This window comes from Ambystoma mexicanum, chromosome 4q (assembly GCF_040938575.1).
Source record: "Ambystoma mexicanum isolate Mex_15411 chromosome 4q, UKY_AmexF1_1, whole genome shotgun sequence".
Classification (NCBI taxonomy): Eukaryota; Metazoa; Chordata; class Amphibia; order Caudata; family Ambystomatidae; genus Ambystoma; species Ambystoma mexicanum.
This window is the reverse complement of record NC_090928.1, coordinates 1,067,505,013-1,067,518,557: the sequence shown is the minus strand read 5'-3', so window position 1 is coordinate 1,067,518,557 and position 13,545 is coordinate 1,067,505,013. Positions and strand designations below refer to the sequence as shown.

The following is a 13,545-nucleotide window of genomic DNA, read 5'->3' as shown; positions in this document are numbered from 1 at the left end:
TTAAGGGTAGGTGTAAGCATTTGGGCTATGGGCATGCATGTTCACATTAGGAGCTAGGAAGTAAACAATTGTGTCATTCGAGATAAGGCTAGGAGTGCTGTTATTGGCATGAACATTTGGGCTACAGGCAATAACAGTGTGGCTGGAGGCAAGAAGGGGAAAACATTTATAGCATTTATGCTCACAGTCACATTTGGGTTACGGGCATACTCATGTACATCTACAGATCGGCAGCTGCCTTTAGTGTAGGTAGTCAAAGCTGTGCTGGCGACATTCATATTATTTTCAGGTGGGATACAAGCACTGCTGAGGGTGCTAACATGTTGGTTGGTGATGCCCTGTTTGTGGCAGTTCGGGATGCTGTAGCAGAGGGGGTTGTGCCCATTAATTGGGCAGAGCATATGGGTAGAGTTGGCTGCATTCAGCTCTTTGATGGGTACAGTGTCATTGGTGATCCAAAGAACGGCTCTGGCATTGGGACAGGCCATCTCCTACTTGTTGGGGGGTGTTCATGGGCAGTCTTTTGATGATGAGGGTACGATGGTAGAATCGAGTCAACACTGGCTATCTGTGTGGGTTTGCCAACAATTGTAAGGCATTCAGGGCTGGTGTGCCACTGAGGAGTACCTCACTGTGCGCACTCTGAGACAGTAGTTTCTTAAAATAGTTGGGCTGGGATATGCAGGTCGGAATAACTGGTATGTGGGGAGACGCAGGTTGCTGTTTCTTGATTCAAGGCTTTGCGGCACGGCAGACTCGTCTACGGCATTGTCTTTCACTGTGCAGCCAGTAGGTTGGGCCTTTATTATGAGTGTTGAGATGCTGCAAGCCAGTAGGCTTGGGTGGCCTTGCACAATTTTAGGGCTGATGAGGGTGTGCCTTGAACATCTGGGAGGAGCATGTAGGGCTTGTGGCGGCAGCCCATGCAATATCAAAGCTTCTGGGGCAGCTGAAGGGGATGAGTGTAACATGGACTCTTTGGCTGGATTGATGGCGGCAGATACATTTGGGGTGGGGGAGCCCATGGTTAAAGGGTGCGGCTGATTTAAGGAATGGGCTTGGGGGCAAACAGTGATATATGTTGCAAATATAAGTTTAAGTGGCCAGGTCGGTTTGTTTGCTTGGTATTCAGATAGCAGCCTGAGGCTTTCGGGCTGACCTATGGTACGGCACCGGATCATACCGCTGTGCAGAGGACATAAAGTAGCAGGCAGCATGAGCTCTGCGTCGCCGCTTAAGACTGGCAGAGAGACCTCCTGGCCTTAAATCACGGCCTTGCATCAGCACCGCCTGCGCCTCCCAGCTTGGGGATGCGCTTCCTGATGTCCGGGAAGACAGCCAATCAGCTGAGGGGCTCTCCGGAGCCTTCGAGGAGCAACTGATGTTATTACACATGGCAGCGGCCATGTTCCTCACCACAGGCGCCTCGTTGTGCAGATGGGGGCAGGGAAGTTGTTACCAGGCTGCTCGCTCTGGTCCTGCTGCAGTGGAAGTGCACTCATATCATATCACCCCCTTCCTCAAGGAACTTCACTGGCTTCAATTTCAAGTATGTATCATGTGGACAGCATGCATCCCCTACAAAGTAGTCCTATCCAAAACACCACTCCATCAGCTGGAGAAACTCACAATCTCCAGAGACCAACGCATCACCAGAAACACCATTGCTAGAATGGAAACAGAACAAGGAAAAATAAGAAACATTTATTTTACTGCTATGCACCCAGTGTCTAGAAAAAGTTAGCAAAGCACATCTGACTGGCTTCCTCCCTCCAACACTTCAGGAAGGACAAGACCTTACTCTTCAAATAACATTCAGCCAAATGCTGATAACTTAAATCAAAGCACCCCTGTTCCATTACACATACCGGCAACCTCCTTTATCAGTGAACCATGCCTGTAACATTGTGGCTACAGCACTATAAACAGCGCTCTGTTGCTTTTAAGCTAGGTCTGTGCTTTATAAATCCTGTACATACATACAAATGTCACCCCTCAATTATGACCATTTCTCAAAGAACTCCTTAGGGAACATTTTAAAGGGTGCCTCTGGTTTTACTTTTGTATTTATTGTTTTAAAATGTTTATTGTTTTGACATAATTATGACTTACAAATGTAAATGTCATTCTTTTATACAATTTGCTTTAAAAGCTTAATGTTGCACATTCCCTTAAAACTGTTGTTCTCTTGCAGCATTTCAAATGCCTCTCCAAGTGTCCTTCTTTTGGGATTTTAAGATTAGGCCACTGGACTAGTATGCTGCTTACTTGTCCCCAATTCCTCCCAGTTTCCTCCCTCCTCCACCAGCTCCCAACAATACAAAAGCGTTTGACGCAGGCACAATACCATTGAAAAAGGCTTTGTAAATCAGGCCCTTAATCTCGCTCAGGTACTGCATTTTCAAGTGCATATTGCCCGTCTGAGAAGCTTCTTTAAATTTAATATAACATGTAATAAAAGATAGCGTTCACTAAGTTCTTTAATTACAGTAGATAATAGCAGCTCATCTTTCGAGCTACTTTTTTCAATAGAATCATACTCCCAGCTCGTGGAAACGTATTACATTGACTCTTACAAGTCCCAGTAGACATTACATTTCCAAATGATACAATTCCTTTCTTATGTCTTATTATTTGGTATAACAATTTGTTCTGCTCATTTGTTTGATCCATTTTAACACAATGTTTCACCCAATAGACCAAGCATTTTAATTTTTTCACTAATTCTAGGAGTGGCTAAAACAGTTAAATCAGGAACTCATGTTAATGCCCTATACCACAAAATCTGGGACACCTACGTTTGCTCAATAACTGTTTTAAAGACACTTGAGGCTAAGTCTATGCATGACTGCATCCACTTTCAATTTAGTGAAGTTCACTTACAAGACATTGGCCCTCATTAGGACCCTGGCGCTAAGTGTTTAACAGCGCCGTAAAAGGCTGCAGCGCCGTTAAACACTTAGCGCCTTACTACGAGGTCCCTTTGCGGGACCCGACCTGAACGGCTGGTCTAGACCAGCCGTTAAAGTAGGGACCCGCAAAGGGACTCTCGAGGTAAGTACCGCCTTCCCCAGTCCCATTGAGCCCTATGGGGCAAAAATGGGAATGGGCCAATGTTCAATGGGAAATTTCCGCTCCGCCAACCTTGGAATGGGGTGGTAATTCCCCATTGAAAATTGGCGGACTCATTACGATACCGGGACCAACCATGGTGCTAATAGCGCCATGGTTTAGCGCCAGTATCGTAATGAGGGCCATTGAGCCTTAATACAACAGTGCTGGTTCTGAAAATAATTCTGCTAATTCCAGCTGACATTTTTTCCGAACCAGTACACTTCAAGTTTGCCAGTGGGGGCCACGGATCTCCCGGCAGACCTGACCTGACCTGCTGGTAGATCAGGTCCGTAACGGCAAATAATTGCTGGAATCACCAGCACCTGTACTACCAGTAATTCCATCCCATAGAATCCTATGAGACTCCATGGGAATGGGAACTTACTGGCACTCCATTGTTCGTAACATCCCGGCACTACAGGGATATCAGTTGGCGGAAACAGTAAGGCAGGGTTGCCGTTATCATGCCAGAATTACCGACGGCATAATGGCAAACCTATAATGAGGGCCATCGTCTTCTAAGTATACATAACTTTAAAATTGTGTTTTTCACACGCTCTATTCATTGCTGTTCACTTAACCAAATTAGCAGTCTATTATAAGCATGTAGCATTCTCTAATGAAGTCCTTACTAGGCTTTCCTAAGTATTCATTCCCACGTTTTCAGTTTCAATTGCATGTAACCTCTGTACAACATTTCTGTTCCTGTTGGAGGTACCAGTACAAAATAAGCACCAACAGGAATATACATCCTTCTTGCCTAACATTCGTGGTCTAATAACAATTTGAAAGCTTGAAATCTCACATAAATCTACAATGAACAGCTTTACATTCTCAACTGTAACAGCAAAATGCCATTTTAAGCAGTCATTTATTTTCTTTTGGTTGAAAAAGTTGTCCTTGTGATTCATATTTGTGCAGTCTATGTGTCATCCACCACTGCCATAGTGTGTGCCTGAGAAAATGTAGCCAATGACTGGGCTGAAGATTTAAGCAGCAGGACCCCATCTCACTTGCTCTCCTTAATGAGGCTGGCATTTAGCTGAGCCTCTAGCACCATCTGGTCAAATGTTCTTCCCTTGGTCTGCTCCCGCACCTTTTCCCGCATCTGAAAGGAGGCACGAGCCACTTTACGGGCCTCTTCTAGAATGGCCTCCTTCTCCCGCAACAGCTTGTCACTCTTGCGGTCCTTCTTGAGGATGGAATGCTCCACCTCACGCCGGTGGATCTCCTCCTCCTCAGCCACCCTCAGAAGCAGGATATGGTGCACACGTTCCTTCAGGGTGTTGACCTCGCGGGTGCGCTCTGCTCTGTCCTGGAGGCTCAACTGGGCCTGTTCCCTGGCCTGCTGTATCCTGTGTTCACTGAGCCGCAGAAGCTGCCGCTTGTGTTGGTCTTGTTCCTTCTGCTGGTGTTCTACACGACCCTGTGCCCGCTGGATCTGCTCCTCCTCTCGGGCTGCTCTCTCACGCAGCTCCTTACTGCGCTCCCCCAATACCTGCTTATAGGCCTCCTGTGATTTCTGCGCCTTGTGCTCGAGGCTAAGGCGGCGTAGCAGCTCCTCTGCACGTGCCTGGTTTTCGACTATATCACGCAAATTTGAGTGACGTTGTTTAGCCTGTTCATTCTGCACCCGCAGTCTTCGGCGCTCCTGTGCCTCGTGCTGTATTCTGGCCTGCAACGCCCGGCCTAGGCGCTGTTGCAGTCGTCGCCCACCTCGCTCCCGTGCCACTCGACCCGAAATATCACGCTCTCGCCGCACCCGTTCCAGGCCCTGCCGGCGACTCTCGGCTCTCTGCCGAATGCTGTCCAGCTCTTGGCGACGGCGGTCTACCTCCTCCTCGGCATGTTGCTGCCGACGGTTCTCACCACTTGCAACCTCAATTGCCATCTGCTCCTCCTTGCAAACGCGTGCCCGCCGCTCTGCAAGGTCTTGCTGCCACCGCTGAAGGCGTCGGCCCAGCTGCACCTTGCGTTCACGCTCTAACCGCCGCCGACTGCGAACCTCATGCCGCCTCACCTCCTCCCATGCCTTCTCAGCCTCCAGCCGCTTTCTTTCCAATGCACACTCCTCCTGGTGCTTGAGCAGCATCAATGCAGCAATCTTTTTGTCACGCTTTGGTACTGACACCTGCGCTTCACGCTCGATCTCCGCCGCCAGCTGATGCAATTGGCGACCCGCGGCAGAGAACGAGCTTCTTAGGTCACCCAAGCTTAAGCTCTTGCCAGGTGCAACCTCTGGCCGCACGGGTAGTTTCCTTACTGGCCGGGCTTGATTCTGAGGTGGATCCTTGCTCTCTGTGACCCGCCGCAGTACGGCGTCGGGTGCGTTGTGCACGGCAGGTTTCTCCTCCTTTCGCCCTGCTGGCTTCTCGGGTTTCCGTGGCTCCTCGTGCTGCAGGGCGGCGCGGGGGTAGTTGGCGCGATCCCCGTGGTCGCCGGGCGGCTCCTCGCGCCTCTCGTCAGACTGCAGCCGTTGACGCTCCTCCTGGCAGAGACGCAGCGTGCGTCGCCGCGCTCGCTCGTGCGCCTCGTACAGCTCAGCCGCCAGCTGCAAGGGTGCCCCGGGATTCTCGTCCATGAACTCCTCCAGGGGGCGGTGCAGCAGCTGCACAGGCCGGACGCCTTGGCGGGCGCAGGCCTCCAGGGACCGGGGGCTGGTTAGTACATAGCGGCTGCCCTCGTGCTGCTTCTCCTCAAAGTTGTACAGGTCCAAGTGCACCGGCTGCGCTGGCTCGGCGTCCCCCATCCCTCCGCCCGCCCGCCCCCGGCTTACTGTCCCGACCTGAAGGGAGACAGGTTGGGGGGCGCAGCGTGCATCCGAGCGTCACAAGTCCTGCGGTGTGCGTGGCGGCGGCAGCGGGTCGGCGGGGTAGCGCCAGTGTCTACTCAGGGATCAGTCGGAGCTAATCTCCCTGGCCGCCTCAGGCGCTCTGTTGACAGACGCCACTTGGCCTTTGTAACCGGGGAGACGGAGAAGCATTGAGGGCCGGAGAGTGACAGGCCGGCCCCTCCCTCGCCTCTCCTCCTGCCGTGGTACTGACACCGCGGACAGCCGTCACAATAAGACACCCTGTCGGGGGTAGCGCCCAGAGGCACGATTTTTTCACGTTGGGGTACGAGACTCCGACTGACGGAACCAGGTTTTTGTAAAAATGTCCAATTCTGCCCGAAACTACTCATAATTCTTGTCACGACTCCTACACTTTTTTGTTGTTATCTTGTATGTATTTTTTGTGCTTGTTTTCCTGCTTCTTAGACATCTCTTACTATACTTTCTTTCCATCTTTTGACTTGAGTTCGTACCAGTGGACTTCACACGCACGTTTCTGAACCTGTTTCTTTCCCCAGGCGGGTGAAAACAGCCAATTTTCTTTTTGACGTTTGAGAGCCTATTAAAGTGTATTAAAGTGTAAGGTGCTTGGCAAGTAAGTGCACTGGTTACATCCATACTTAATTGTGTGATGTTATTCATTTTTTTTCTTGACTGATTGAAATCTTTTGTTTAAAACATGTTTTCCTATGAAGACATGCAATATATTAATTTGTTATGAACATATGCAAAGTATTTTTGACGATACCAATCTATAAAAATTATCTTCTAAAAATTCCTTTTGAGCCACCTTTCTTGACTCTATTGGCTAATTGAGGTATTTATTTGGGATTATTCCACCATAGTGCCCGGGGTTCCTCATTCAGGTTTGAATGAGCAGTTGTTGAAATTCTTCTTCCCCACCAACTGTAGTTTCCTCCCATTTGTGTCTTAATTTATTTTGCCAGTCACTTTTTCTACATCCAGGCCTTTAAGCAGGCTCCCAAAACCTCAGTCGAGCTGGGACTCTTTATTTTTATTTTCGTGCAGGGGATTCTAACCCGTCCACTGCAGGTGACTAGATAGCGCCACATTGGACTTTGCTATTCCGTAGGTGTTGAATGAAACAAACTAAATCCAATTGACTACTTGGGTTTTGTGTGTCAACCAGTTTATTGAATAAAAGAAATTGTGCACCCACGACATAGCACCATTATTTTCACCAATGAAATGGCATCATTTACGCCACACACCCTCATTTCACCCCCCCTCGATTTCTCACCCCGTTTAAAGCACTACCTACACATATTTTCTTCAGCTGACTTTTTAATCAATTGCTGCCTTTGCCTCGCTTTTCTTCTGTGCTTAAATTCTTTCCTTCCTTGCTAGGGTGGCAAACTTTGCTAAATAGTTGTGCAGGATCCTGGATGCGGATGCGCATCATGAGCAGTCTGCCGTATGTGCGGATCCATACAAAGTCAATCATTTATCTTTGTAGTCATTTTCGATAACGTTGGTTCTAAGTGGCTTTAACATACACCATATAACAAAAATTAACATGCAGAAATTCTGTGCATATTGGGCACTGACCTGATGGAAATCCCAGGACAAGACCTGGAGAGAAATCTGAGTCCCTTTGGGGCAAATGACCTAGCAATCCTGTAATTTACCTTTTGTATTCACATCAGATATGACATCATTGAAAATGACATTACAAGGAGTGTGGCCATTCTCTGATAGTTGGGGGCATCATGGATTGTGACATTAAAAGATGTTGCAAAGGGACAAATAACTTTGTAGCAACATATGAATGGTCACTATTATAAATGGAGCAACTCTATTGTGTGGTAAAACGTGGAAGGCTTTTAAAAAAAATGTAAATAGGAAAAGATGAAAATTGAATCACTTCCATGGACGCAACCATTTTTGGCAGATACAAGAGTGATAAAAAATGTATTTTTTTAAGCTCACACACTAGGGTTTAGTGGTGAAACTAGGATTTGGCCCCTGTTGATGAATCCTGAGATGTCCTTTCTCCCAGAGGGGGAGCCCCATTCCCATCACGCCAGTGAGGTGAGGCTGCTACCAGATAGTCCCCTGTGGTTGGCACTCAGCGGGAGGATCTCATGGGGAGAGACTTCCCCTTCTAGGATCTTGGGAGAATGCTGTTAACACCACTCAAACTCCTACTTTAAAAAAAATTAATAAATATATATTTTTATTTTTATTTTATACGATTTATTACAAACCTTTTAAAATACATCAAATTCTTACACATTTATACTCCACATACTGAAAAGAAACTCTTCAGATTGTACACGTGTTCTATTGAGATTAATCTTTCGAAAGACTAAGGGCGAGATAGTGGAAGAGGCTGCAAAAAAAAAACAGAAAAGGGGAAACTTGCTCATATTGGAACCACACAAGAATACTTGGAGATCTACAATAATTATAAGCACTAGAAAAAGTGCAATAGTCCAAGCCCTGTCCGTCTCATCGAACATTATCTGCCATCAACCTTTGGCGCTTAGCGGGACGTTTTTCAATAAATCTTCTCAGATGTTTTGTCCTTTCTTGTCGGAGAAATGGGCAAAACGACGTCAAGTGTTTGTGTTTCTTTGTTGGATTTGCAAAGCCTGCAATGGACATTCATGTTCTTAGTTTCGTGTTCTTAGTTTCACACCAGACACTTGTGTTTTCTTTTTTTTTAAACAAGAATAAATGAAATTTCAAGTATGTACTTCGCTGTATATCGGGGAAATAATTTCCAGAAGTTTTGAATCTCGTTAAGGGCTCTTTTATCATGTGGAATGCATTTCATTATTCAGTGGTTACTTTTTTGATCACAGGTTGAGCACCAATCATGTCTCCATAACATTTTTTTTGCATGGTCTGGATTAGTTTGTAATATGTCTAGCTTAATGTCAACATCTGCCATAATATCTTTGCATCGTTTCACCCAAAGAGCAAACACTGAGTTCTGGTTACCAGAGTCGGTTGCTTGCAAAATCTTTTTTTTTTTACCCCACTCAGTAATGAGGCCCACCCTATATTTCCTCACTTCCATACCACATCGATCTATACATGTGAGACTGAATACCCTCCAGTTACTGAGACGAGGAAGAGCAGGGATGACTTAAAGAAGAACTGACGGCGTTGCAACATTACGTGGACACAAACAGCATGGTAATTAATCCAGGAAAATCGAGGATCCTGAAGCTGCGCCCAGGAGGGAGAAAAAACAAAATTAGTAAGTCAGGCTGGCTGCTGACCGGAAAAAAAATTCAGGAAGTGGAGGCACTGGCATACCTGGGAGTTTGCATAAACAATACCAAAAGTGAAAAACCAAGAATCAAAGGTTTAAAACGAAAAGCAAACAACTTAGCGTCTCAAGGGAAAATCCTGATGAAAAGATACTGCAGATTTACCCTAACACCATTGGTAACTTTTTATGGGATGAAAGTCGTGCCCACCCTGACATATGGAGTTGAATCACCAAGACCCATATCGACACAAACCTGGTCAACTCTAGAAGGCCAATTCTGCCGAAAAGTGCTACAACTTCCCAAATCTGTGCCAATAGAGTTGATAAGGAGAGAGTTGGCATTAACTTTGCTTAAAACCATAGTGATATGGAAAACGCTAACCTTCTATCGAAAATGCTTGGAAAAAAATGCAACCGGAGGTTTCAAAGTGCTGAACAAAGCAATAAAGGAAAAAAACAGATGCAACACTAACAGAATGGCAAGAAGCGTGCCGAGAGATTTTGGTAAACCTAAATGAATCGGAAGATGATCTGTGGATAAACCCAAACAAAACCAAGAAAAAACTGTACATGGCAAACTGGATAGAAACCCAGGAAACCATCGGCAAATACAAAGGCTATGAAGATTTCTGGGCACAACCAAGAAAACTGAAACAGATTCCGAGCTATTTGACCTTCTTCCCGAATTGGTACTTTCGAACTCTCTTCCTAAGATTTAGACAGAACATCTTGCCAACGGGAGAAATATTACAAAGGAGGAAAGTCATGAGCAGAGACGCAATATGTAGAGTGTGTGAGCTCAAAGGATAAAAAGAAACCCTGAAACATCTCACACTCCATTGCATAGGACTACGAGAAGCTCGTGAGCAATGTTTGGGCAATTTACTTAGAAACTATGTCACAAGGAGCTTGGAAGACTGGTGGAAGATCCTTATAGAAGGAGAAATAATGAAGATCAACTTAGCGCTTGTAAGAATGGTGATCTTAATACTTAAAAAATTGGAAGGACTTCGGAGTGACGCAGACAACGGAACAAATAACAAAGTTGGATGAACTACAGAAAGGTGGTAAACAAAAAACTTGAAACTTTGTCTACAACAGATTAAAGGTTTAAAATAAGGAAAACCCATGTACATCTGTGAAACAAAAAAAAAAAGAAAAACTCCTTGACAGGTACTGAGACGTCGAGGATGTGCAGAACAATGAAGTCCACCTAAGAACTTGAATGAGCATTCTAGCTCTCATTGTTCATTCAACAAAGAGAGAGGAAGGACTTGCCTTTGGTCAGGCCTTCCCTGCCGGAAACGCTAGCGCAGTAGACGTTTAGCGTGGAGAACAGAAGGGGCTGACCAATAGGGGAGCAGGCTGTCAGACCTCCAGTGTGGAAGAGAGGCTGCTGCTGATAGGGACGCCCCGGCGCCTTTGCAAGAGTCCCAATCTGGTCTGCTGTGCCTGGGCAGACCAAGAAACTGGAAGAGCGGCGGTCCGAGTAGAAGCAGTAACTGTACTGCACAGTTGTGTCAAGACATGCAACCTGCGCAGAGAGAAGCGGCACACGAACGTGAAAAGCCAAACGAGACATCAGAGAAGCATGCAACCCAGTAGGTACATGGGCTGTCAGGATTGGGAAATGGGGCAAGAGAAACCTCAATATACTCAAGGAGAATACTTTAAGCAATTGGCCATATCATAGTACCTAGTAGGAGAGTAAACCAGGCATATCGGGAACAAAATACAGAGGAGGAAACTGGGTGGGGGACCTGCAACCTGGGGAAGAGATCCTCAGTAGCCATCTTGTTCATGGCAGTACCTGGTAGGCGAGTAAAGCAGGTCTGCCTAAAGCCCTAAAGAAACCCGGGTGTGGGACCCACACAAACAAGTGTATATATCAGAAAGGCCAGAGGAGGGGGGACGTTCTTCCTAGCATTGTGAACTGTGATTAAAAAAGTCTGAGAAAGGTCAGGGGAAGGGTGACTTTCCCCCTGACATTGTGAACTGTGAAACTAAAGCCAGAAGAGGCCAGGGTGAGGGGGGCATCCCCTGCTGTTGTGAACTGTGGAAGTAAAATCCAAGAGAGTGTGAGAACAAAGCCAAGGAATGCCTGGGGAAGGGAGTCATTACCCTGGAATTGTGAAATAATGAAAACAAACGAAGGGGATAATTCTGAGCGTGACACCAGGAGAAGGGTGTAATTCTCCTGGTAGTTGAGTTTACAAGGAGGATAAAACCAGTGACCATTCCCTGAGGAAAGAAATAACGAACTTTCCATGACCACCAGTTTGGCTTTAGAACATCCAGAGGCACGGAAACTGTTCTTCTGAACACCTGTGAAGATCTCCTCTCTAATCTTGATTCTCTCCCTCTGTCCTCATTCTACTTGACCTCTCCTACACCTTCCATGCAGTAAACCACAACACCCAGATTGCACGTCTCTGTGATGCTCTGGCATGGCTAACCTCATTTCTCTCTGACTGCCCATCCCATGTGGAATTGGAGTCTTTTCTCTCCCCTATCATTCTCTCTATGTGCAGTGTCCCCCAGGAATGTAACCTATCCCTCCTGGGTTTTTAACCGCTACATGGCCCCTCTGGCCCATATGATAGCCACCTTTCCCTCCAACTTCCAATGGGATTGACATGCAGCTCTCCTCAGGCTACCCTCTGCCTCTTCCTCCTAACTCATACCTGACTGTCCACAATTCAGTCATGGTGTGCTGCAAACGACCTCTGTCTGAATGCCAGCAAGACAGAGATTGTTCTCATCGGGACCCCTGCTCCCGCTTTGCCTCTTTCTCTATGGCCGGCCTCCCTTGGCCCTGCTCCTCCACCTACCGTCGATGCAAAAAGTGTAGGGGCCATCGTCGACTCCATTCTCTCCTTCTCGTCCCACATCGCAAACATCTCCAATAAGTCCCACTACCAACAGTACCTTCTCAGAGGTATTCTACCTTTTCTCACTTTCCTCCACAGGCTCACCATCTCAAGAGCACTGGTCCCCTCTAGGCTGGACTACTGCAGCAGCCTCTTTCTCAACCTGCCTTCGTCTACCCTCCGCCCTCTTCAACTCCTCCAGAACAGAACTGCAAGATTTATCCTTGGCCTCAAGCCGAGGGACCACATCTATCCGCCGTCGAAATCCCTTCACTGGTTCCCTGTGGCTGCAAGGATTAAGTTAGACAGTTTGCATTGTCCACAAGGCTTTCTGGGGCCTGGGCCAACTCTATCTGCAACGCTCTCTTCCTAAATACTCAGCAACTCTCTGCGGATGAGCCGCTTCTCCATGCAGAGACTGGGGGTGGGGGTTCTTTATCCACTGCTTGTGCCTCCTGGAACAGCCTCCCTAAAGCTCTGTCTTCAGCCGGATCTCCTTAAGTCCTCAAGACTTTCCTCTTCGCCTCTTCCCTGCTAACCAACTCTTTCTGCTCTCTCTCCTATACTTTGCTCACTCTCACTGACTGGCTGCCTGGCATACCTTCCAAGCCTCACAGGTTCCAAGCCTTCCTCGCCAGTCTCATGCAGTTGCTACAACACTACTGTACTTCGGTTATGACCCATGAGAGTGGTATCTCTCTTCACTTGACCCATGTTCTGACGGGACTGGGCGCACTTGCTCCTTTTTGCCCACATGCACTTCTGCTTTGTTCACCTGCATGATCTGAATGTACCGTGCCTGGTAAAATCATCTGTCTTGTCTTCCCCTCCCATGCATGGTGGCGCTTTGAAACACTTGTGTATAAGTGCATAATAAATAATCAATTGTAGTAACATTGAACAAAAATGCCTGCTTGAGATGGACACATTTGATTTGGTACATAGTTGGATCGACCTGTGTAAAGACATGAGAAAGTGATCTATTGATTTAATCTATGTACTTGAATGTGCAGTTGTAGCTTTATTTCCACTTTTATTTCGCCTATCATGAATGGGTTAAGTACAGTAGCATCATTCAAAATAATGTGACCCTGAACAAATGTTCTTGGGTTTTAAAACTGCTTTATAAAGACTAAAAGACACAGTAAAAGTAAATACAATCTCTTATGTCATCGACTTGTCATTATTTCAAGCACCGTTATGCACCCCTACAGTGTTTTAACACCTGCCATGCCTAAATTGTCGTGAGGTTTCACTCGTAAGGAAAGATGCAGAGCAAGGCGTCATTTTAAAAACAGATTAGGGTAGGGTAGATCTGATGATCGTGAGTGACAATTATTGTAAGTGGTCTGCAGTGGCTGGATAACTTGCTGCAGTCTATCCTCTGTGAATGTGCACGGCGGAGGTGCCTAATTGGGCTACTCACCTGGAAGGAATTAAAATCCCTAGTACAACGCGGAGCACCAAGTGAGTGGTCTGCAGTG

General features: G+C 46.7%; 1 protein-coding gene across 1 annotated transcript; it reads right to left on the bottom strand.

The window, feature by feature from the left end:
• Window positions 1-1,688: 1,688 nt before the first annotated feature.
• CCDC185 (coiled-coil domain containing 185) lies at window positions 1,689-6,155 on the bottom strand. Its single transcript, XM_069608628.1, has one exon. It carries the CDS (start codon window positions 5,861-5,863, stop codon window positions 4,124-4,126), a length of 1,740 nt encoding a protein of 579 aa, XP_069464729.1. The 5' UTR covers window positions 5,864-6,155; the 3' UTR covers window positions 1,689-4,123.
• Window positions 6,156-13,545: the final 7,390 nt, after the last annotated feature.

Bases quoted from the DNA above. Each gene is read 5' to 3' on its own strand.
- CCDC185 (XM_069608628.1), bottom strand. From the start codon at position 5,863: ATGGGGGACGCCGAGCCAGCGCAGCCGGTGCACTTGGACCTGTACAAC.